Source organism: Drosophila persimilis, unplaced genomic scaffold, assembly GCF_003286085.1.
Source record: "Drosophila persimilis strain 14011-0111.01,24,50 unplaced genomic scaffold, DperRS2 tig00000735-arrow-arrow-pilon, whole genome shotgun sequence".
Classification (NCBI taxonomy): domain Eukaryota; kingdom Metazoa; phylum Arthropoda; class Insecta; order Diptera; family Drosophilidae; genus Drosophila; species Drosophila persimilis.
The window spans coordinates 829,660-851,019 of NW_020825346.1; the positions used below are offsets into that span (position 1 = coordinate 829,660).

Genomic DNA, 21,360 nt, shown 5'->3' on the forward strand with positions numbered 1-21,360 from the left:
TTTTATTATTAATAATCGATAATTTGATTACGCCATATGTATATATATGTCTGTGTGTATATATATATATATATATCATTTCGATCAGCGTTTTCAGTGTGTGTGTGTTTGTGTGGGTGTGTCTGTCTGTTTTTGTGGATATACAATTCTTGCATTAATATTATTATCATTGTTTTTGGGTTTTTTTCTTGTTTTTTTTGGTATGTGTTTTGTATATCGTTTCAGTTTTTTTTAATATTTTGTTGGTTTATGTTTTTTTCGGGCTTTTTGTTCTTTTGCCTTATCGCATTCTGCGGCTTATATAAATTTAATAATTTACATGAAATTATAACATATGTATTTACTCGCTATACCATACCATTTATTTATTATTATTATTATTTTTATTATATATATATATATATATGTTTGTATATATAGCCATTTAGCCCCCATTGTCTGACTAGAATCGCTGAAACGCCATTATCCACAATATTTATAATATAATAGTAAAAAAAAAACAATAACAAGAAAAAAAATAGAGAGACACACACACTCGTTAGGTTTTCGAGACGCCAATTGCGATCTTCGAGCACATGCCATTGAGTGTGGGATGATGCTTGAGCTAGGTTCCTGATCGGTCATGTATCGGTATGTCTATACACTATCCATATATATATATATTCATTCGCTGAGTTTGCAGGGGATAATGAGGGTAATAAAGGTCCTCTTGCCGAATCTAGAGAGGAGAAACTCTGCCCACACTTTGTACTCGTTAATACGCTTTACTTTACTCGTTTCTCATGGTGTAAAAATATTATTCATTATCATTATTATTACTATTATTATTTAGCATGTTTAGCACTTTTATCGTCTTTTTCTTTTGTCATCTTTTCTTTTTGTTCCTATACAAACTCAGCATGAAATTTGCTTTTAAAAAAATTCTCACTGCAGGCTTCCTTTTCATATGGGTTTCATTCGCTTTTTCCACTTTCGATTTATATTTACCATACATACTATATTTATATATATTTATAATATTTATTTTATGCTTCATATACAACTATACATATTTGTGTGTGTGTTTTGTGTGTGTGTTAAAATCAGATTTGGGAAACACACACAATTCTAAACAGATCTAAACACTTAAAAAGATTGGCACGCTTTGAAATCGGAGCTCGAACGGATGATGGGCATGGAGATCTTCGGAGGAGAATATGGAATATATGGAGGAACTAAAGTTATTGTTGCGCTTCAAATTGAACTACGTGAAATGGAGCTCCCACTCCCACTCCCGCTTCCGCTTCCGCTCCTACAGATCCCTTCTAGGTATTGCACTCTTGTCACGGCCCCAGGATATAGTCATAGTCTACCCGTCCCCTCCCTCACGCCTCTAGTAGTAGGCGGGGAACGGGTGATAGTTAGACGGATTCGAGGCATGATGATTGGCCGACGGCAGCACAGGCGGCGGTCGTACGCCCGGATGGTAGTTGCTCGATGCCACCTGGTGGTAGGCCCCAAAGCTGCGGGCCATGTGCCGATTCTGGGCCACTGCCGCCGCCGACTCGCCCAGGAGGCGGGACTGGTCTGCTGTGCCCAGCAGGCGATTGTTCTGTTCCATCAGCAGATGGGCGGTGGGGTCGACCAGCAGGCGGTGCTGGTCGGCGGCATTTGAGGCGGCCAGAATTCGGTGCTGCTCCACCGTAGAGAGCAGGCGGTGATGCTCGAGACTGTCGCGGCTCTGGTGCTGCATCTGCGAGGAGAGGAACGACCGATTGTTGCCCACGGCCATGTTGGCCGTGTTCGGTGTGAGGTCCAGCGAGGCCATTCGCAGCATGTCGTGATGCGGATGGTTGTAGGGCAGCTGTGGCGGCGACGACACCACATAGTTGGCCGTGCGGCTCAGGTCCACGGAGGTGGTCTGGTCGTGCTCCTGCTCGCCCAGCTGCTCGCTCAGCATGTTGTGCATGGCCGCCGCCGACTGGTGTTGCTGCATGGCCAGCTGGCTGCCGTGTCCGTGCTCCTGCTGGTGCACCACCGATGCACCCTTTGCCTGCTGTGCCTGCGCCTGGGCCTGGGCCTGCGCCTGCTGGCTCTGCTCCCCGTCCGACAGAATGTCGTAGATGTGGTGATGGTAGCGACTGCTTGGCAGCTGGAAGTTGTGGTGATAGTTGCTCGACGCATTCGATCTCGAGCTCATGTCCAGGCCCTGCAGATCGGACAGATCGTTGGCCGCACTCGCCGCCACGGCAGCAGCCGCCGCCGCACTCGCCGCATTGCTGTTGCTGCTCTGGCGATACTCCGCCGGCGAGTCGAGCTCCTGGCTGTTGTACTTCAGGTTGCTGGCCATGCTCTCGTACTTGGAGTACATGAGATCGATCTGCGACTGGGGGAACTTCATGCGCATATCCTGGCCCGCGCTGCTGGAAATAACAAACAGAATGAACGTTCCATTAGCGGTAAAAGTAGCGAGTAACGAGGGAAAAATGCAATGAAAAATAAGAGTTGGTGGAGCGATAAATGCTGACATACAAAAATGTTCTGTACCTGTTCTGCGGCATGATGCTGTTCTCCTCGTCGCTGGACATTTGATTGTGACGCGAGAGGTTGTGCCGCTGGCGTTGCTCGTGCTGGTCCTGCTCCTGCACCGCCCGGAGAGATGGGCGGCGGCGAGGGCGGCGGCGAGGGCGGCGGCGAGGGCGGCGGCGAGGGCGGCGGCGAGGGCGGCGTGCGATGGTGCGACGAAGAGAAGCCATCGGAGTCGGGATGCTGCGGTCGGGGTGTGCTGCCCGCATCCACGTCCACATCGTTCTGGTTCTGGTTGCTCTGCGGATTGGTTGGCGTCGAGGCGCTGGGCGAGATGTTGCAGGCTCCCTGGAACATCGGAAGTGAATTCTGAATTATGGAGAGGAATTGCTTGATTGCTGAAAAGCCACGCTAAGATAATCTAATCGGGGGAACTGAACTCGAGTGTCGCCGCGGGACAACAGCAACAGCAAAAAGACGTTTGGCTATACGTGGGGGCTGGCCCCAGCACTCACCTTCCGTGCGCCAGATGTACCGCGTGAGGGACCAGGGCGTACGCATATCCTGCGGATGACTGGGCTCAATATAGTGCTTCATTTCGCGCAGGGCCTGGAGCTTGCATTTGATCAGCTCCGTGGGGCAGAGGGTGAGGGTGGAGAAGCAGGCGGCCAGGGAGCCGGCACAGGCATTTTGGGTGGTCGTCAGCTGGCTGGTTGTCTCCTTATTGACCATGAAAGCGACAAACTTCTGGCATCCTCCGTAGGCGGCAAAGAGAACCGAATTCTCGGCCACATTGGCCACCACGGCGGGCAGGGAGCCCGCATAGAGGCCCCGGAATATACCATCCTTTCGATACGTGCTCACGAAACAGTCGAACATTCCTTTGTAGGCCTCCGGGAAGGTCTGCAGCTTCACCTTGACAGTGTCCAGCGGCTGCGAGACGTACACCTGTGCGGCCCCGCCTAAGAGATCAAGGGGAGTTGATATTGGTCCCATGGTGTCGGCAGAGCTGTGTGTATACGCACCCAAAGAGCCCGCCAGGAAGTCGATGAGCCCCTCCACAAAGTTGATGTTGTTCCCGGTTCCGCCTCCATGCATGTCGAGGCGCCGTACGAGTCTTAGGAATTTGCCGAATATGAATAGGAGGCCGTCACGCACGGCTTCGAGCGTCGAGAGTGGACTGAGCTTCCGACGCTCGTTCTCGCTCTGCTGGCTCTCCTCCTCGGCCTCGGCCTCCAGCACCGCCTGCTCGTATGCCTCGAGCAGTTCATCGGGGGCCCCTATCAGCACGGAGCTGCCCACTCGGCTGGAGCCGACTCGCGGCCGTGTCAGCGTTGACGCTGGTTGCTCATCATCGTTCTTGGGGGCAGGCTTTGGCTCTCGCGGTGCTTGTCTCTTCAGGAATTTCTCTTCGGGTGTCGGGGGTAGGAGCGGTGTTGGTGGCTCCGTTGGATCTTCTCTCTTACCGATTTGCCTTGACCCCCTGCCCGCGTAAAATGTTTCGGGCTGTGGTTTCTCTTCGGGTCTTGTGCTCTTCTTGTCTGACATGACAGTGCTCTTAGTCTGCTGCTGGATGTTGCTTTCTTCTCTCTTTATTGCTGTTTACTGAAATTCGTCATCATCAAACGATCGGCTGCTCTTCCGATCGTTGTCGTTCGTGTCCGGTCTGTGGCTGTTGGTGTTGGTGTTGGTGTTGTGTGGGTCTGTTGCTTATTCTCTTTGTCTGTTATTGAACGCGCTCTGATAACTTCGAGCTTTCTGTTGTGTCTTCTTTTCCAGCGATAGTTGTTTTGTTCGCTTTTTCAGCGGTATTTGTTATGTCTGCTTCTTCAGAGGTAGCTGTTATTTTCGCGTTTCCGCCGGTAGCTGTTATATCTGCTTTTACAGCGGGGGCTGTTAAATCTGCCTTTGCAGCGGGTGTTGCTATATCTGCTTTTACAGCGGCCGTTGTTATATCTGCTTTTACAGCGGACGCTGTTATGGCGGCGTTTGCAGTGGGGACTGTTATGCCCGTTTTTACAGCGGAGGCTGTTATATCTTCGTTTACAGTGGGATCTGTTATGTCGGCTTTTACACAGGTAGCTGCTATGTCCGCGTTTCCAGTGGTGACTGCTGTGTTAGCTGTTTCTATTTCTGTTACTTCCACTGTTCCAGGCACTGTTAACTCCAACGTTTCAGGCGTCACTGTTGGTCGCTGTGTCTCAGCAAATTGTTCCAAATTCTTAGAAGTTTCCAATCGACTTATTTCAGCTGCTACTAAGTTCGAGTTTTTAAACAAATTTACAACTTGTGTCGTGGGCAAGGGGATACTACTTTCGGGCACTGGCAGTGGGGCTTGCTCTGCTTCAATACTCCCGAGCCGTAATGCGGTGGTTAGCTTAGCTTTAGCACAACCTTCCGACCAATCAATTGGATGCTTTGGATACTGGCCAACTGATGCGTTCAGGTAGCGGTTCAGTAGCGAATCCGATGCTTTTGCAACCACCGCTTCTTCTTCAGTTATGTTCTGTTCTTGTTGATCAAAATGGCTTGCAGCTAATTTCAATGACGCTAGTTGGGCGCTGCCACACGGACTTGACGGGGTACTGCTGTCGGTTACGGGTGCTAGGGGCTGCTCTTCTGGTGCCACAATACTCCGGAACCGTAGGGCGGTGGTTAGCTTAGCTTTAGCACAACCTTCCGACCAATCAATTGGATGCTTTGGATACTGGTCAACTGATGCGTTCAGGTAGCGGGCCAGTAGCGAATTCGCTGCTTTTGTAGCTTCTGCTTCTGCTTCTGCTTCTTCTTCAGTCAACTGTTCCTCGGCCTCGGCCGCAGGAGCTTGTCGATCGAATGTGCTTGCAGTCAATTTCAATGGTTGTATGGGCTCGTTACCAGACGCTGTGCTGGACTTTTTGTCATATGGAGAGGTGCACAATGGATTCAGGGTTCGCAGCAGTGGCCGCGGGGCACGAGGTCCTGGCTTGGGTGCGGCTGGTGGCCGACCAAAAATCTTTGCGATATTGGAACGTACCTTTTTAGATGCCAAACCAGTCACAATCGCCGTCACGCCCACAATGCCCACTAGGCCCACAACGCCCTCCGTTAGTGTGTCTTCGCGTGTGTGTCTTTCGTTGGGATCCCAAACTTTCTGCTTTCGATTGTACTCGTACTCGTAATCCTTACTCATTTTTGGGAACCGAAAATTTGGTTTTGAAATAATATGCGCACTTTGTATATTTGTATGTGTCTGCTACGATGCCAAAAAGGTGTCTAGAAAAACTGCCTTCTGTCAGAATAAAATTCTTATCGATTGAAATGCCTTTCAATGTACGTTTTTTGTTGTTTTTTTTTATTATTAATAATCGATAATTTGATTACGCCATATGTATATATATGTCTGTGTGTATATATATATATATATCATTTCGATCAGCGTTTTCAGTGTGTGTGTGTTTGTGTGGGTGTGTCTGTCTGTTTTTGTGGATATACAATTCTTGCATTAATATTATTATCATTGTTTTTGGGTTTTTTTCTTGTTTTTTTTGGTATGTGTTTTGTATATCGTTTCAGTTTTTTTTAATATTTTGTTGGTTTATGTTTTTTTCGGGCTTTTTGTTCTTTTGCCTTATCGCATTCTGCGGCTTATATAAATTTAATAATTTACATGAAATTATAACATATGTATTTACTCGCTATACCATACCATTTATTTATTATTATTATTATTTTTATTATATATATATATATATGCTTGTATATATAGCCATTTAGCCCCCATTGTCTGACTAGAATCGCTGAAACGCCATTATCCACAATATTTATAATATAATAGTAAAAAAAAAACAATAACAAAAAAAAAATAGAGAGACACACACACTCGTTAGGTTTTCGAGACGCCAATTGCGATCTTCGAGCACATGCCATTGAGTATGGGATGATGCTTGAGCTAGGTTCCTGATCGGTCATGTATCGGTATGTCTATACACTATCCATATATATATATATATTCATTCGCTGAGTTTGCAGGGGATAATGAGGGTAATAAAGGTCCTCTTGCCGAATCTAGAGAGGAGAAACTCTGCCCACACTTTGTACTCGTTAATACGCTTTACTTTACTCGTTTCTCATGGTGTAAAAATATTATTCAATATCATTATTATTACTATATTTACTATTACTATTACTATATTTATAATATTTATTTTATGCTTCCTATACAACTATACATATTTGTGTGTGTGTTTTGTGTGTGTGTTAAAATCAGATTTGGGAAACACACAATTCTAAACAGATCTAAACACTTAAAAAGATTGGCACGCTTTGAAATCGGAGCTCGAACGGATGATGGGCATGGAGATCTTCGGAGGAGAATATGGAATATATGGAGGAACTAAAGTTATTGTTGCGCTTCAAATTGAACTACGTGAAATGGAGCTCCCACTCCCACTCCCGCTTCCGCTTCCGCTCCTACAGATCCCTTCTAGGTATTGCACTCTTGTCACGGCCCCAGGATATAGTCATAGTCTACCCGTCCCCTCCCTCACGCCTCTAGTAGTAGGCGGGGAACGGGTGATAGTTAGACGGATTCGAGGCATGATGATTGGCCGACGGCAGCACAGGCGGCGGTCGTACGCCCGGATGGTAGTTGCTCGATGCCACCTGGTGGTAGGCCCCAAAGCTGCGGGCCATGTGCCGATTCTGGGCCACTGCCGCCGCCGACTCGCCCAGGAGGCGGGACTGGTCTGCTGTGCCCAGCAGGCGATTGTTCTGTTCCATCAGCAGATGGGCGGTGGGGTCGACCAGCAGGCGGTGCTGGTCGGCGGCATTTGAGGCGGCCAGAATTCGGTGCTGCTCCACCGTAGAGAGCAGGCGGTGATGCTCGAGACTGTCGCGGCTCTGGTGCTGCATCTGCGAGGAGAGGAACGACCGATTGTTGCCCACGGCCATGTTGGCCGTGTTCGGTGTGAGGTCCAGCGAGGCCATTCGCAGCATGTCGTGATGCGGATGGTTGTAGGGCAGCTGTGGCGGCGACGACACCACATAGTTGGCCGTGCGGCTCAGGTCCACGGAGGTGGTCTGGTCGTGCTCCTGCTCGCCCAGCTGCTCGCTCAGCATGTTGTGCATGGCCGCCGCCGACTGGTGTTGCTGCATGGCCAGCTGGCTGCCGTGTCCGTGCTCCTGCTGGTGCACCACCGATGCACCCTTTGCCTGCTGTGCCTGCGCCTGGGCCTGGGCCTGCGCCTGCTGGCTCTGCTCCCCGTCCGACAGAATGTCGTAGATGTGGTGATGGTAGCGACTGCTTGGCAGCTGGAAGTTGTGGTGATAGTTGCTCGACGCATTCGATCTCGAGCTCATGTCCAGGCCCTGCAGATCGGACAGATCGTTGGCCGCACTCGCCGCCACGGCAGCAGCCGCCGCCGCACTCGCCGCATTGCTGTTGCTGCTCTGGCGATACTCCGCCGGCGAGTCGAGCTCCTGGCTGTTGTACTTCAGGTTGCTGGCCATGCTCTCGTACTTGGAGTACATGAGATCGATCTGCGACTGGGGGAACTTCATGCGCATATCCTGGCCCGCGCTGCTGGAAATAACAAACAGAATGAACGTTCCATTAGCGGTAAAAGTAGCGAGTAACGAGGGAAAAATGCAATGAAAAATAAGAGTTGGTGGAGCGATAAATGCTGACATACAAAAATGTTCTGTACCTGTTCTGCGGCATGATGCTGTTCTCCTCGTCGCTGGACATTTGATTGTGACGCGAGAGGTTGTGCCGCTGGCGTTGCTCGTGCTGGTCCTGCTCCTGCACCGCCCGGAGAGATGGGCGGCGGCGAGGGCGGCGGCGAGGGCGGCGGCGAGGGCGGCGGCGAGGGCGGCGGCGAGGGCGGCGGCGAGGGCGGCGTGCGATGGTGCGACGAAGAGAAGCCATCGGAGTCGGGATGCTGCGGTCGGGGTGTGCTGCCCGCATCCACGTCCACATCGTTCTGGTTCTGGTTGCTCTGCGGATTGGTTGGCGTCGAGGCGCTGGGCGAGATGTTGCAGGCTCCCTGGAACATCGGAAGTGAATTCTGAATTATGGAGAGGAATTGCTTGATTGCTGAAAAGCCACGCTAAGATAATCTAATCGGGGGAACTGAACTCGAGTGTCGCCGCGGGACAACAGCAACAGCAAAAAGACGTTTGGCTATACGTGGGGGCTGGCCCCAGCACTCACCTTCCGTGCGCCAGATGTACCGCGTGAGGGACCAGGGCGTACGCATATCCTGCGGATGACTGGGCTCAATATAGTGCTTCATTTCGCGCAGGGCCTGGAGCTTGCATTTGATCAGCTCCGTGGGGCAGAGGGTGAGGGTGGAGAAGCAGGCGGCCAGGGAGCCGGCACAGGCATTTTGGGTGGTCGTCAGCTGGCTGGTTGTCTCCTTATTGACCATGAAAGCGACAAACTTCTGGCATCCTCCGTAGGCGGCAAAGAGAACCGAATTCTCGGCCACATTGGCCACCACGGCGGGCAGGGAGCCCGCATAGAGGCCCCGGAATATACCATCCTTTCGATACGTGCTCACGAAACAGTCGAACATTCCTTTGTAGGCCTCCGGGAAGGTCTGCAGCTTCACCTTGACAGTGTCCAGCGGCTGCGAGACGTACACCTGTGCGGCCCCGCCTAAGAGATCAAGGGGAGTTGATATTGGTCCCATGGTGTCGGCAGAGCTGTGTGTATACGCACCCAAAGAGCCCGCCAGGAAGTCGATGAGCCCCTCCACAAAGTTGATGTTGTTCCCGGTTCCGCCTCCATGCATGTCGAGGCGCCGTACGAGTCTTAGGAATTTGCCGAATATGAATAGGAGGCCGTCACGCACGGCTTCGAGCGTCGAGAGTGGACTGAGCTTCCGACGCTCGTTCTCGCTCTGCTGGCTCTCCTCCTCGGCCTCGGCCTCCAGCACCGCCTGCTCGTATGCCTCGAGCAGTTCATCGGGGGCCCCTATCAGCACGGAGCTGCCCACTCGGCTGGAGCCGACTCGCGGCCGTGTCAGCGTTGACGCTGGTTGCTCATCATCGTTCTTGGGGGCAGGCTTTGGCTCTCGCGGTGCTTGTCTCTTCAGGAATTTCTCTTCGGGTGTCGGGGGTAGGAGCGGTGTTGGTGGCTCCGTTGGATCTTCTCTCTTACCGATTTGCCTTGACCCCCTGCCCGCGTAAAATGTTTCGGGCTGTGGTTTCTCTTCGGGTCTTGTGCTCTTCTTGTCTGACATGACAGTGCTCTTAGTCTGCTGCTGGATGTTGCTTTCTTCTCTCTTTATTGCTGTTTACTGAAATTCGTCATCATCAAACGATCGGCTGCTCTTCCGATCGTTGTCGTTCGTGTCCGGTCTGTGGCTGTTGGTGTTGGTGTTGGTGTTGTGTGGGTCTGTTGCTTATTCTCTTTGTCTGTTATTGAACGCGCTCTGATAACTTCGAGCTTTCTGTTGTGTCTTCTTTTCCAGCGATAGTTGTTTTGTTCGCTTTTTCAGCGGTATTTGTTATGTCTGCTTCTTCAGAGGTAGCTGTTATTTTCGCGTTTCCGCCGGTAGCTGTTATATCTGCTTTTACAGCGGGGGCTGTTAAATCTGCCTTTGCAGCGGGTGTTGCTATATCTGCTTTTACAGCGGCCGTTGTTATATCTGCTTTTACAGCGGACGCTGTTATGGCGGCGTTTGCAGTGGGGACTGTTATGCCCGTTTTTACAGCGGAGGCTGTTATATCTTCGTTTACAGTGGGATCTGTTATGTCGGCTTTTACACAGGTAGCTGCTATGTCCGCGTTTCCAGTGGTGACTGCTGTGTTAGCTGTTTCTATTTCTGTTACTTCCACTGTTCCAGGCACTGTTAACTCCAACGTTTCAGGCGTCACTGTTGGTCGCTGTGTCTCAGCAAATTGTTCCAAATTCTTAGAAGTTTCCAATCGACTTATTTCAGCTGCTACTAAGTTCGAGTTTTTAAACAAATTTACAACTTGTGTCGTGGGCAAGGGGATACTACTTTCGGGCACTGGCAGTGGGGCTTGCTCTGCTTCAATACTCCCGAGCCGTAATGCGGTGGTTAGCTTAGCTTTAGCACAACCTTCCGACCAATCAATTGGATGCTTTGGATACTGGCCAACTGATGCGTTCAGGTAGCGGTTCAGTAGCGAATCCGATGCTTTTGCAACCACCGCTTCTTCTTCAGTTATGTTCTGTTCTTGTTGATCAAAATGGCTTGCAGCTAATTTCAATGACGCTAGTTGGGCGCTGCCACACGGACTTGACGGGGTACTGCTGTCGGTTACGGGTGCTAGGGGCTGCTCTTCTGGTGCCACAATACTCCGGAACCGTAGGGCGGTGGTTAGCTTAGCTTTAGCACAACCTTCCGACCAATCAATTGGATGCTTTGGATACTGGTCAACTGATGCGTTCAGGTAGCGGGCCAGTAGCGAATTCGCTGCTTTTGTAGCTTCTGCTTCTGCTTCTGCTTCTTCTTCAGTCAACTGTTCCTCGGCCTCGGCCGCAGGAGCTTGTCGATCGAATGTGCTTGCAGTCAATTTCAATGGTTGTATGGGCTCGTTACCAGACGCTGTGCTGGACTTTTTGTCATATGGAGAGGTGCACAATGGATTCAGGGTTCGCAGCAGTGGCCGCGGGGCACGAGGTCCTGGCTTGGGTGCGGCTGGTGGCCGACCAAAAATCTTTGCGATATTGGAACGTACCTTTTTAGATGCCAAACCAGTCACAATCGCCGTCACGCCCACAATGCCCACTAGGCCCACAACGCCCTCCGTTAGTGTGTCTTCGCGTGTGTGTCTTTCGTTGGGATCCCAAACTTTCTGCTTTCGATTGTACTCGTACTCGTAATCCTTACTCATTTTTGGGAACCGAAAATTTGGTTTTGAAATAATATGCGCACTTTGTATATTTGTATGTGTCTGCTACGATGCCAAAAAGGTGTCTAGAAAAACTGCCTTCTGTCAGAATAAAATTCTTATCGATTGAAATGCCTTTCAATGTACGTTTTTTGTTGTTTTTTTTTATTATTAATAATCGATAATTTGATTACGCCATATGTATATATATGTCTGTGTGTATATATATATATATATCATTTCGATCAGCGTTTTCAGTGTGTGTGTGTTTGTGTGGGTGTGTCTGTCTGTTTTTGTGGATATACAATTCTTGCATTAATATTATTATCATTGTTTTTGGGTTTTTTTCTTGTTTTTTTTGGTATGTGTTTTGTATATCGTTTCAGTTTTTTTTAATATTTTGTTGGTTTATGTTTTTTTCGGGCTTTTTGTTCTTTTGCCTTATCGCATTCTGCGGCTTATATAAATTTAATAATTTACATGAAATTATAACATATGTATTTACTCGCTATACCATACCATTTATTTATTATTATTATTATTTTTATTATATATATATATATATGCTTGTATATATAGCCATTTAGCCCCCATTGTCTGACTAGAATCGCTGAAACGCCATTATCCACAATATTTATAATATAATAGTAAAAAAAAAACAATAACAAGAAAAAAAATAGAGAGACACACACACTCGTTAGGTTTTCGAGACGCCAATTGCGATCTTCGAGCACATGCCATTGAGTATGGGATGATGCTTGAGCTAGGTTCCTGATCGGTCATGTATCGGTATGTCTATACACTATCCATATATATATATATATTCATTCGCTGAGTTTGCAGGGGATAATGAGGGTAATAAAGGTCCTCTTGCCGAATCTAGAGAGGAGAAACTCTGCCCACACTTTGTACTCGTTAATACGCTTTACTTTACTCGTTTCTCATGGTGTAAAAATATTATTCAATATCATTATTATTACTATATTTACTATTACTATTACTATATTTATAATATTTATTTTATGCTTCCTATACAACTATACATATTTGTGTGTGTGTTTTGTGTGTGTGTTAAAATCAGATTTGGGAAACACACAATTCTAAACAGATCTAAACACTTAAAAAGATTGGCACGCTTTGAAATCGGAGCTCGAACGGATGATGGGCATGGAGATCTTCGGAGGAGAATATGGAATATATGGAGGAACTAAAGTTATTGTTGCGCTTCAAATTGAACTACGTGAAATGGAGCTCCCACTCCCACTCCCGCTTCCGCTTCCGCTCCTACAGATCCCTTCTAGGTATTGCACTCTTGTCACGGCCCCAGGATATAGTCATAGTCTACCCGTCCCCTCCCTCACGCCTCTAGTAGTAGGCGGGGAACGGGTGATAGTTAGACGGATTCGAGGCATGATGATTGGCCGACGGCAGCACAGGCGGCGGTCGTACGCCCGGATGGTAGTTGCTCGATGCCACCTGGTGGTAGGCCCCAAAGCTGCGGGCCATGTGCCGATTCTGGGCCACTGCCGCCGCCGACTCGCCCAGGAGGCGGGACTGGTCTGCTGTGCCCAGCAGGCGATTGTTCTGTTCCATCAGCAGATGGGCGGTGGGGTCGACCAGCAGGCGGTGCTGGTCGGCGGCATTTGAGGCGGCCAGAATTCGGTGCTGCTCCACCGTAGAGAGCAGGCGGTGATGCTCGAGACTGTCGCGGCTCTGGTGCTGCATCTGCGAGGAGAGGAACGACCGATTGTTGCCCACGGCCATGTTGGCCGTGTTCGGTGTGAGGTCCAGCGAGGCCATTCGCAGCATGTCGTAATGCGGATGGTTGTAGGGCAGCTGTGGCGGCGACGACACCACATAGTTGGCCGTGCGGCTCAGGTCCACGGAGGTGGTCTGGTCGTGCTCCTGCTCGCCCAGCTGCTCGCTCAGCATGTTGTGCATGGCCGCCGCCGACTGGTGTTGCTGCATGGCCAGCTGGCTGCCGTGTCCGTGCTCCTGCTGGTGCACCACCGATGCACCCGTTGCCTGCTGTGCCTGCGCCTGGGCCTGGGCCTGCGCCTGCTGGCTCTGCTCCCTGTCCGACAGAATGTCGTAGATGTGATGGTAGCGACTGCTTGGCAGCTGGATGTTGTGGTGATAGTTGCTCGACGCATTCGATCTCGAGCTCATGTCCAGGCCCTGCAGATCGGACAGATCGTTGGCCGCACTCGCCGCCACGGCAGCAGCCGCCGCCGCACTCGCCGCATTGCTGTTGCTGCTCTGGCGATACTCCGCCGGCGAGTCGAGCTCCTGGCTGTTGTACTTCAGGTTGCTCGCCATGCTCTCGTACTTGGAGTACATGAGATCGATCTACGACCGCGCTGCTCGAAATAACAAACAGAATGAACGTTCCATTGGCGGTAAAAGTAGCGAGTAACGAGGGAAAAATGCAATGAAAAATAAGAGTTGGTGAAGCGATAAATGCTGACATACAAAAATGTTCTGTACCTGTTCTGCGGCATGATGCTGTTCTCCTCGTCGCTGGACATTTGATTGTGACGCGAGAGGTTGTGCCGCTGGCGTTGCTCGTGCTGGTCCTGCTCCTGCACCGCCCGGAGAGTTGGGCGGCGGCGAGGGCGGCGTGCGATGGTGCGACGAAGAGAAGCCATCGGAGTCGGGATGCTGCGGTTGGGGTGTGCTGCCCGCATCCACGTCCACATCGTTCTGGTTCTGGTTGCTCTGCGGATTGGTTGGCGTCGAGGCGCTGGGCGAGATGTTGCAGGCTCCCAGGAACATCGGAAGTGAATTCTGAATTATGGAGAGGAATTGCTTGATTGCTGAAAAGCCACGCTAAGATAATCTAATCGGGGGAACTGAACTCGAGTGTCGCCGCGGGACAACAGCAACAGCAAAAAGACGTTTGGCTATACGTGGGGGCTGGCCCCAGCACTCACCTTCCGTGCGCCAGATGTACCGCGTGAGGGACCAGGGCGTACGCATATCCTGCGGATGACTGGGCTCAATATAGTGCTTCATTTCGCGCAGGGCCTGGAGGGTGAGCGTAGAGAAGCAGGCGGCCAGGGAGCCGGCACAGGCATTTTGGGTGGTCGTCAGCTGGCTGGTTGTCTCCTTATTGACCATGAAAGCGACAAACTTCTGGCATCCTCCGTAGGCGGCAAAGAGAACCGAATTCTCGGCCACATTGGCCACCACGGCGGGCAGGGAGCCCGCATAGAGGCCCCGGAATATACCATCCTTTCGATACGTGCTCACGAAACAGTCGAACATTCCTTTGTAGGCCTCCGGGAAGGTCTGCAGCTTCACCTTGACAGTGTCCAGCGGCTGCGAGACGTACACCTGTGCGGCCCCGCCTAAGAGATCAAGGGGAGTTGATATTGGTCCCATGGTGTCGGCAGAGCTGTGTGTATACGCACCCAAAGAGCCCGCCAGGAAGTCGATGAGCCCCTCCACAAAGTTGATGTTGTTCCCGGTTCCGCCTCCATGCATGTCGAGGCGCCGTACGAGTCTTAGGAATTTGCCGAATATGAATAGGAGGCCGTCACGCACGGCTTCGAGCGTCGAGAGTGGACTGAGCTTCCGACGCTCGTTCTCGCTCTGCTGGCTCTCCTCCTCGGCCTCGGCCTCCAGCACCGCCTGCTCGTATGCCTCGAGCAGTTCATCGGGGGCCCCTATCAGCACGGAGCTGCCCACTCGGCTGGAGCCGACTCGCGGCCGTGTCAGCGTTGACGCTGGTTGCTCATCATCGTTCTTGGGGGCAGGCTTTGGCTCTCGCGGTGCTTGTCTCTTCAGGAATTTCTCTTCGGGTGTCGGGGGTAGGAGCGGTGTTGGTGGCTCCGTTGGATCTTCTCTCTTACCGATTTGCCTTGACCCCCTGCCCGCGTAAAATGTTTCGGGCTGTGGTTTCTCTTCGGGTCTTGTGCTCTTCTTTTCTGACATGACAGTGCTCTTAGTCTGCTGCTGGATGTTGCTTTCTTCTCTCTTTATTGCTGTTTACTGAAATTCGTCATCATCAAACGATCGGCTGCTCTTCCGATCGTTATCGTTCGTGTCCGGTCTGTGGCTGTTGCTGTTGGTGTTGGTGTTGTGTGGGTCTGTTGCTTATTCTCTTTGTCTGTTATTGAACGCGCTCTGATAACTTCGAGCTTTCTGTTGTGTCTTCTTTTCCAGCGATAGTTGTTTTGTTCGCTTTTTCAGCGGTATTTGTTATGTCTGCTTCTTCAGAGGTATCTGCTGCTTTTATATCTGCTTTTACAGCGGCCGTTGTTATATCTGCTTTTACAGCGGACGCTGTTATGGCGGCGTTTGCAGTGGGGACTGTTATGCCCGTTTTTACAGCGGAGGCTGTTATATCTTCGTTTACAGTGGGATCTGTTATGTCGGCTTTTACACAGGTAGCTGCTATGTCCGCGTTTCCAGTGGTGACTGCTGTGTTAGCTGTTTCTATTTCTGTTACTTCCACTGTTCCAGGCACTGTTAACTCCAACGTTTCAGGCGTCACTGTTGGTCGCTGTGTCTCAGCAAATTGTTCCAAATTCTTAGAAGTTTCCAATCGACTTATTTCAGCTGCTACTAAGTTCGAGTTTTTAAACAAATTTACAACTTGTGTCGTGGGCAAGGGGATACTACTTTCGGGCACTGGCAGTGGGGCTTGCTCTGCTTCAATACTCCCGAGCCGTAATGCGGTGGTTAGCTTAGCTTTAGCACAACCTTCCGACCAATCAATTGGATGCTTTGGATACTGGCCAACTGATGCGTTCAGGTAGCGGTTCAGTAGCGAATCCGATGCTTTTGCAACCACCGCTTCTTCTTCAGTTATGTTCTGTTCTTGTTGATCAAAATGGCTTGCAGCTAATTTCAATGACGCTAGTTGGGCGCTGCCACACGGACTTGACGGGGTACTGCTGTCGGTTACGGGTGCTAGGGGCTGCTCTTCTGGTGCCACAATACTCCGGAACCGTAGGGCGGTGGTTAGCTTAGCTTTAGCACAACCTTCCGACCAATCAATTGGATGCTTTGGATACTGGTCAACTGATGCGTTCAGGTAGCGGGCCAGTAGCGAATTCGCTGCTTTTGTAGCTTCTGCTTCTGCTTCTGCTTCTTCTTCAGTCAACTGTTCCTCGGCCTCGGCCGCAGGAGCTTGTCGATCGAATGTGCTTGCAGTCAATTTCAATGGTTGTATGGGCTCGTTACCAGACGCTGTGCTGGACTTTTTGTCATATGGAGAGGTGCACAATGGATTCAGGGTTCGCAGCAGTGGCCGCGGGGCACGAGGTCCTGGCTTGGGTGCGGCTGGTGGCCGACCAAAAATCTTTGCGATATTGGAACGTACCTTTTTAGATGCCAAACCAGTCACAATCGCCGTCACGCCCACAATGCCCACTAGGCCCACAACGCCCTCCGTTAGTGTGTCCTCGCGTGTGTGTCTTTCGTTGGGATCCCAAACTTTCTGCTTTCGATTGTACTCGTAATCCTTACTCATTTTTGGGAACCGAAAATTTGGTTTTGAAATAATATGCGCACTTTGTATATTTGTATGTGTCTGCTACGATGCCAAAAAGGTGTCTAGAAAAACTGCCTTCTGTCAGAATAAAATTCTTATCGATTGAAATGCCTTTCAATGTACGTTTTTTGTTGTTTTTTTTTATTATTAATAATCGATAATTTGATTACGCCATATGTATATATATGTCTGTGTGTATATATATATATATATCATTTCGATCAGCGTTTTCAGTGTGTGTGTGTTTGTGTGGGTGTTTTTTTTTTTTTTTTTTTTTTTTTTTTTTTTTTTTTTTGTTGTTGTGTGACTACAGGAAAGCTTCATGCCGACTCAGCCGAAGCCGAAGTGAGGGACTCTAACCGCTCTAAAACCAACCACACCTATCCCGGATCCCGGCGGTACTGTCGCGAGATATTACTTCGCCGGGGGGAGATGCCCGTAGGGCTCTTCTCTTAACAATCTCCTTTATCCTTTATCTCCTAGCATTGCGTGCTCTTTCTTCGCGACGCAGTTTGGTAGCCATAGTTACGGCCATGAATCTAATCGCGGCCCAGTTTCCTTCCGACTCCAGCAGGCATTCTGCCAGGTTTGTCACCGCTGGCATTCTTCCAAGCTTGTTGCTTAGATCCTCTCGTTCTTGCCGAAATCTTGGACATTCGAAGAAGCAGTGCTCTGCGTCTTCGATGACCCCTGCGCAGACCACGCAGAAGGGGTCGTCCTCGTGCTTAAACCTATGCAGGTAGGCTTTAAAGCAACCGTGTCCTGTCAGCAGTTGTGTCAGGTGATACTCCACTTGTCCATGGCTACGGTTCAGCCAACTCTTCAGGTCTGGGATTAGCCTATGGGTCCATCGCCCTTTGCTGCTGTTATCCCACGAATCTTGCCATTGCAGGATTGTGCGCTGCCTTAAGGCACCTCTGGTGTCCTGGTCCGTAGTCCCCAGGGTTCGCTGTGCCCTGATTCCTGCGGCTTCTCTTGCCAGCAGATGGATGGGAATCATTCCTGCTACCACAAGTGCGGCGTCTTGGGATACCGTTCTGAATGCGCAACACACCCTCAGGGCACACAGCCTCTGGACTGCGTTGCATTCTCGGGCATATGTTTTATGCTTCATTGCATCAACCCATATTGGTGCCGCGTACATTAGCGTTGAGCCAACTACGCTCGCTAGTAGCTTTCGCCTTGGCTGTTTCGGGCCTCCGGTGTTGGCCATGATGCGGGATAGGGCCACTGCCGTCTTTCCTGCTTTGCTGCTTGCATACGCCATGTGATGCTTGAAGCTGAGTCTGTGGTCAATCATGACCCCCAGGTACTTCAGGCTTGGACTGGAGCTAATAGTGCAGTCTCCTACTCGAATCGTGGCCGTCTCCACTACTTTCCTGCTGCTTATGAGCACCGCCTCCGTTTTGTGGGTGGCTAATGCGAGATCCCTCCCTGATAGCCATGTTCTGGCTCTCTCTACCGCGTCGTTGCAGATTTCTTCCGCCGCTTCTTTCTGTTTTGCCACTACGACTATTGCTATGTCGTCGGCAAAGCCTATCACCGTTGCGCCCATTGGCATATCCATCTTGAGGATTCCATCATACATGATGTTCCACAGCAGCGGGCCGAGGACCGATCCTTGGGGAACTCCTCCAGTGATTTGGTGCTCACGTGTCCCCTTATCCGTCTCATATATGAGCAATCGGTCTCTTAGGTAGTCCGCGATGATATTCTGCAGATACGGCGGTACTTGAAAGTTTCTCAGTTCTTCTAGTATGTGATCCCAATTGGCAGAGTTGAATGCATTTTGGACATCGAGTGTTGCCACTATGCAATACTCTTTGGTCCCGTACATCCACCGGGTGCCATCGATAGCTCGCTTTGCTATCTCACATACCTCGCCGATTGCGTCCACCGTGGACCTGCCTTTGCGAAACCCGTGCTGTCTCGGTGAGAGCTGACGCGTTACTGCCTTCTCCAGCCTGGTGTGGATTATGCGCTCGAGGATCTTACCCACTGTGTCGAGCATGCAGAGTGGTCTATAGGATGATGGCTCCTCGGTCGGCTTGTTCCCCTTGGGTAAGAGGACTAGCCGCTGTCGCTTCCATGGTCTGGGGAAGGTCCCTTCGGACATGCACGCATTGAATAAATCCACGTACATTTGTGGATTGGTCTCAATAGCCGTGCGGAGAACGGCATTCGGGACCCCATCAGGTCCTGGTGCTTTGCCGTTCTTTATCCGTTGTAGAGCTTCGAGGACTTCTGCTCCCGTGGTGGCTTCTATTTCAGGTGGCGGTATTCTATCCATCACCCTCTGGCCTGCCACTTTCTCTGGGAATAGGGTTTCTACTATGTTAACCAGCAGATCTGCACACATTGGCGGCGGGGGACTGAACACTCGCAGTCTCTTCATTACCAGCCTGTATGCGTAGCCCCAAGGGTTCGCATCTGCGTCATCGCAGAGCTTTTCGAAGCATTTGCGCTTGGCATCTTTGATCTGCCTCTTCAAGCAGCGTCTGCTTTCCTTATATTCTCCTTGGAGCCTCTCGAATTCCGGGGAACCTCTCGAACGCTGGTACAGTCGTCTTTTCCGCTGGCACTCCTGCCTGGCGCTACCTATTGCAGCGTTCCACCAATAAGCTGGCCTGCGGTTGTTCAGGCTTCTTCCTTTCCTTAGCATGGAGGCATCACATGCTTCCAGCGTATGTATAGCCAGTTGGCTTGCTCTCTCTTCAGCCGTACCGTTGGTCTCGTAGTCCTCAAACATGGCCCGGACCATATCCGGCTCTAGCGTTTCGGTCTTATAACCGATCCGCTTGCCAATGAACGGGTTAGGTGCGCCCGCTTCCTGGATTTCACATATGAGGGCTTGGTGGTCACTCCCGGTGTATAAGCCACTAACTTCCCACGTTGTCCTGCGGCTGAGGCTGCTGCTCACGAACGTAAGGTCTATTATAGACCCCGTTCCAGCTCTGCCGAACGTCTGCTGTGTGCCTGTGTTCAGCAGTACGGCATCCAACGTCGCAAAGCATTCTAGGAGTGCCTGTCCCCTTGGGTTCGTTCTCGGGCATCCCCACTCCGTCGCCCAAGCGTTGAAATCGCCGGCTATGAGCGTAGGGTGTTTCTCCCGCGCGTCTTCAGCAATCCTTTCCAGTGCCTGCGTCGCCTGCTGTAGGCTGAGGCTCGGGGGCAGGTAGCAGCTATATATGTGCACTCCATTTATCCGGGCTCTGGCGAATCCGTCTCCGACGTATGTTTGCAGTAATTGCTGTGTGGGACTCGCACAGCTCCATATCGCTGCCTTCTTGTTCGAGTCAGCAATCCACTCTCCCGAGTTGCGATTCCGGTATTGCTCGCTTATGACTGCTACATCTATACGGTGCTCCCTTATTGTCTGGTCCAGCAGCTGCTGTGCCATCTCGCAGTGGTTGAGGTTTAGTTGGATGATTTTCATCTATCCTTCATTTGCTGCATCGCCTTTTGGTACTGCGGGCACCTCGAACTCGTCGTTTGGTGCTTCGGGTCCTTCACCCGGTGGCGCTTGCAAAGAATGCAACTTGGTTCGTCTTTGCAATCTTTGGCCTGGTGGTCGGCTCCTGCGCAATTGTAGCAGCACTTCGTGAAATCTTGGCTGCTCTTACAATTAGGCGCGATGTGGCCAAACTCCATGCACTTGTAGCATCTTCGGGGAGTTGACTTGGGTCGTATTCTGCAATACCCCCACCCCAGGCGAATTCTTCCTTTCTCCAGGAGGGGCTTTGCTATAGCCGGTGGAACTTTCAGGGTCAGGGTCTGCGTGCTCCTATAGGCTGGTCTGATGGAGATGGCTGCGGCCTCGCATATTTCCACCCCTGCCTGCGCTTTGAGTTCCGCTAGGACTTCCTCTTGGGTGGACACTTCGTCTATGTCCCTTACCTCCAAGATGACAGTTTCGGTAAGACTCCTTACTTCAACCGTGCTTCCTAGCGCTTCCTTGACTGCTGCCTGCATCTCTTGGGTTCTCGGGTCCGCCGGTTTTTCCAGCATCAGCAACAGCTCTCCTTTTGCTGTGCGTCGCACCCCTTGCACCGATTGCCCTAGCTTTTTAAGACTTGGCTCTGTCTTGACCTTCCTTAGGATGTCTGCATATGAGACAGTGCCGGTGGCGGCGATGACTATTGCATCGCTGCGTGGCGGTCTTGGTCGTTGCTGCTGCTTTGGCTTTGGCCTTTGCCTGGCTACGACCTTCACCCACCCTACGTCTCGCTCCTTTGGGGCGTCCTCCGGTCCCTTGCGAGCTACGGCGTCCCTCATTTGGCCTTCCTGCGGCTTCTTCTCCATTTTTTTTTGACTTCTTGGGTCCATGTTTTGGCTTCTTCGGTCTTGGGGACGGGGACGGGGACTCGTGGGTGGTGTTCCTGGGCTCTGGCCGTGCCCTCTTTCCCGCCCTCTCCGTCACTGCCGGCTGTGCAACCTTGGCTACAGCCTGCTCCGCAGAGATCGCCTGCCAGCACGATTCCAACTCTCGCTGCAGATATTCGATCTCA

General features: G+C 50.8%; 5 protein-coding genes across 10 annotated transcripts; all 5 read right to left on the reverse strand.

Moving 5' to 3' along the window:
* Positions 1-1,056: 1,056 nt before the first annotated feature.
* LOC6604100 lies at positions 1,057-2,666 on the reverse strand. Of its 2 annotated transcripts, none has more exons than XM_026992554.1 (2): positions 2,527-2,666; positions 1,057-2,399 (listed from the first exon to the last, which is right to left on the reverse strand). In XM_026992554.1, exons 1-2 carry the CDS (start codon positions 2,565-2,567, stop codon positions 1,373-1,375), a joined length of 1,068 nt encoding a protein of 355 aa, XP_026848355.1. In that variant the 5' UTR covers positions 2,568-2,666; the 3' UTR covers positions 1,057-1,372. The 2 variants fall into 2 exon arrangements, with proteins under 2 accessions (XP_026848355.1, XP_026848354.1); XM_026992553.1 differs by having other exon boundaries at positions 1,057-2,402.
* Positions 2,642-4,065, reverse strand: LOC6599198 (the record flags this gene model as incomplete). The annotated part of the gene is made up of 3 exons (XM_026992517.1): positions 3,531-4,065; positions 3,021-3,467; positions 2,642-2,853 (listed from the first exon to the last, which is right to left on the reverse strand). Coding segments are annotated over exons 1-3 (1,182 nt in total), but the record flags the coding sequence as incomplete, so codon positions are not given.
* A 2,636-nt stretch (positions 4,066-6,701) lies between these two features.
* On the reverse strand, positions 6,702-8,332 carry LOC6603975. Of its 2 annotated transcripts, none has more exons than XM_026992552.1 (2): positions 8,193-8,332; positions 6,702-8,065 (listed from the first exon to the last, which is right to left on the reverse strand). In XM_026992552.1, exons 1-2 carry the CDS (start codon positions 8,231-8,233, stop codon positions 7,039-7,041), a joined length of 1,068 nt encoding a protein of 355 aa, XP_026848353.1. In that variant the 5' UTR covers positions 8,234-8,332; the 3' UTR covers positions 6,702-7,038. The 2 variants fall into 2 exon arrangements, with proteins under 2 accessions (XP_026848353.1, XP_026848352.1); XM_026992551.1 differs by having other exon boundaries at positions 6,702-8,068.
* On the reverse strand, positions 8,308-9,743 carry LOC113566513 (the record flags this gene model as incomplete). Its single annotated transcript, XM_026992518.1, has 3 exons — positions 9,209-9,743; positions 8,699-9,145; positions 8,308-8,531 (listed from the first exon to the last, which is right to left on the reverse strand). Coding segments are annotated over exons 1-3 (1,194 nt in total), but the record flags the coding sequence as incomplete, so codon positions are not given.
* Positions 9,744-12,380: 2,637 nt separating this feature from the next.
* On the reverse strand, positions 12,381-15,298 carry LOC113566517. 4 transcript variants are annotated; one of them, XM_026992538.1, is made up of 4 exons: positions 14,766-15,298; positions 14,286-14,702; positions 13,840-14,168; positions 13,589-13,712 (listed from the first exon to the last, which is right to left on the reverse strand). In XM_026992538.1, the coding sequence occupies exons 1-4, from the start codon at positions 15,286-15,288 to the stop codon at positions 13,656-13,658; spliced, it is 1,326 nt and encodes a 441-aa protein (XP_026848339.1). In that variant the 5' UTR covers positions 15,289-15,298; the 3' UTR covers positions 13,589-13,655. The 4 variants fall into 4 exon arrangements, with proteins under 4 accessions (XP_026848342.1, XP_026848339.1, XP_026848341.1 ...); XM_026992540.1 differs by having other exon boundaries at positions 13,687-13,712; positions 13,840-14,118; XM_026992539.1 differs by having other exon boundaries at positions 13,687-13,712; positions 13,840-14,139.
* Positions 15,299-21,360: the final 6,062 nt, after the last annotated feature.

Excerpts from the sequence above, each read along its gene's own strand:
- LOC6604100 (XM_026992553.1), bottom strand. The coding sequence starts at position 2,567 with ATGTCCAGCGACGAGGAGAACAGCATCATGCCGCAGAACAG. Across the intron at positions 2,403-2,526 it reads AGCATCATGCCGCAGAACAG|CAGCGCGGGCCAGGATATGC; the intron begins GTACAGAACATT and ends TGTTATTTCCAG.
- LOC113566517 (XM_026992538.1), bottom strand. The coding sequence starts at position 15,288 with ATGTCAGAAAAGAAGAGCACAAGACCCGAAGAGAAACCACAGCCCGAA. Across the intron at positions 14,703-14,765 it reads CTTCCTGGCGGGCTCTTTGG|GCGGGGCCGCACAGGTGTAC; the intron begins GTGCGTATACAC and ends TTGATCTCTTAG. Across the intron at positions 13,713-13,839 it reads AGCATCATGCCGCAGAACAG|CGCGGTCGTAGATCGATCTC; the intron begins GTACAGAACATT and ends TATTTCGAGCAG.
- LOC6603975 (XM_026992551.1), bottom strand. The coding sequence starts at position 8,233 with ATGTCCAGCGACGAGGAGAACAGCATCATGCCGCAGAACAG. Across the intron at positions 8,069-8,192 it reads AGCATCATGCCGCAGAACAG|CAGCGCGGGCCAGGATATGC; the intron begins GTACAGAACATT and ends TGTTATTTCCAG.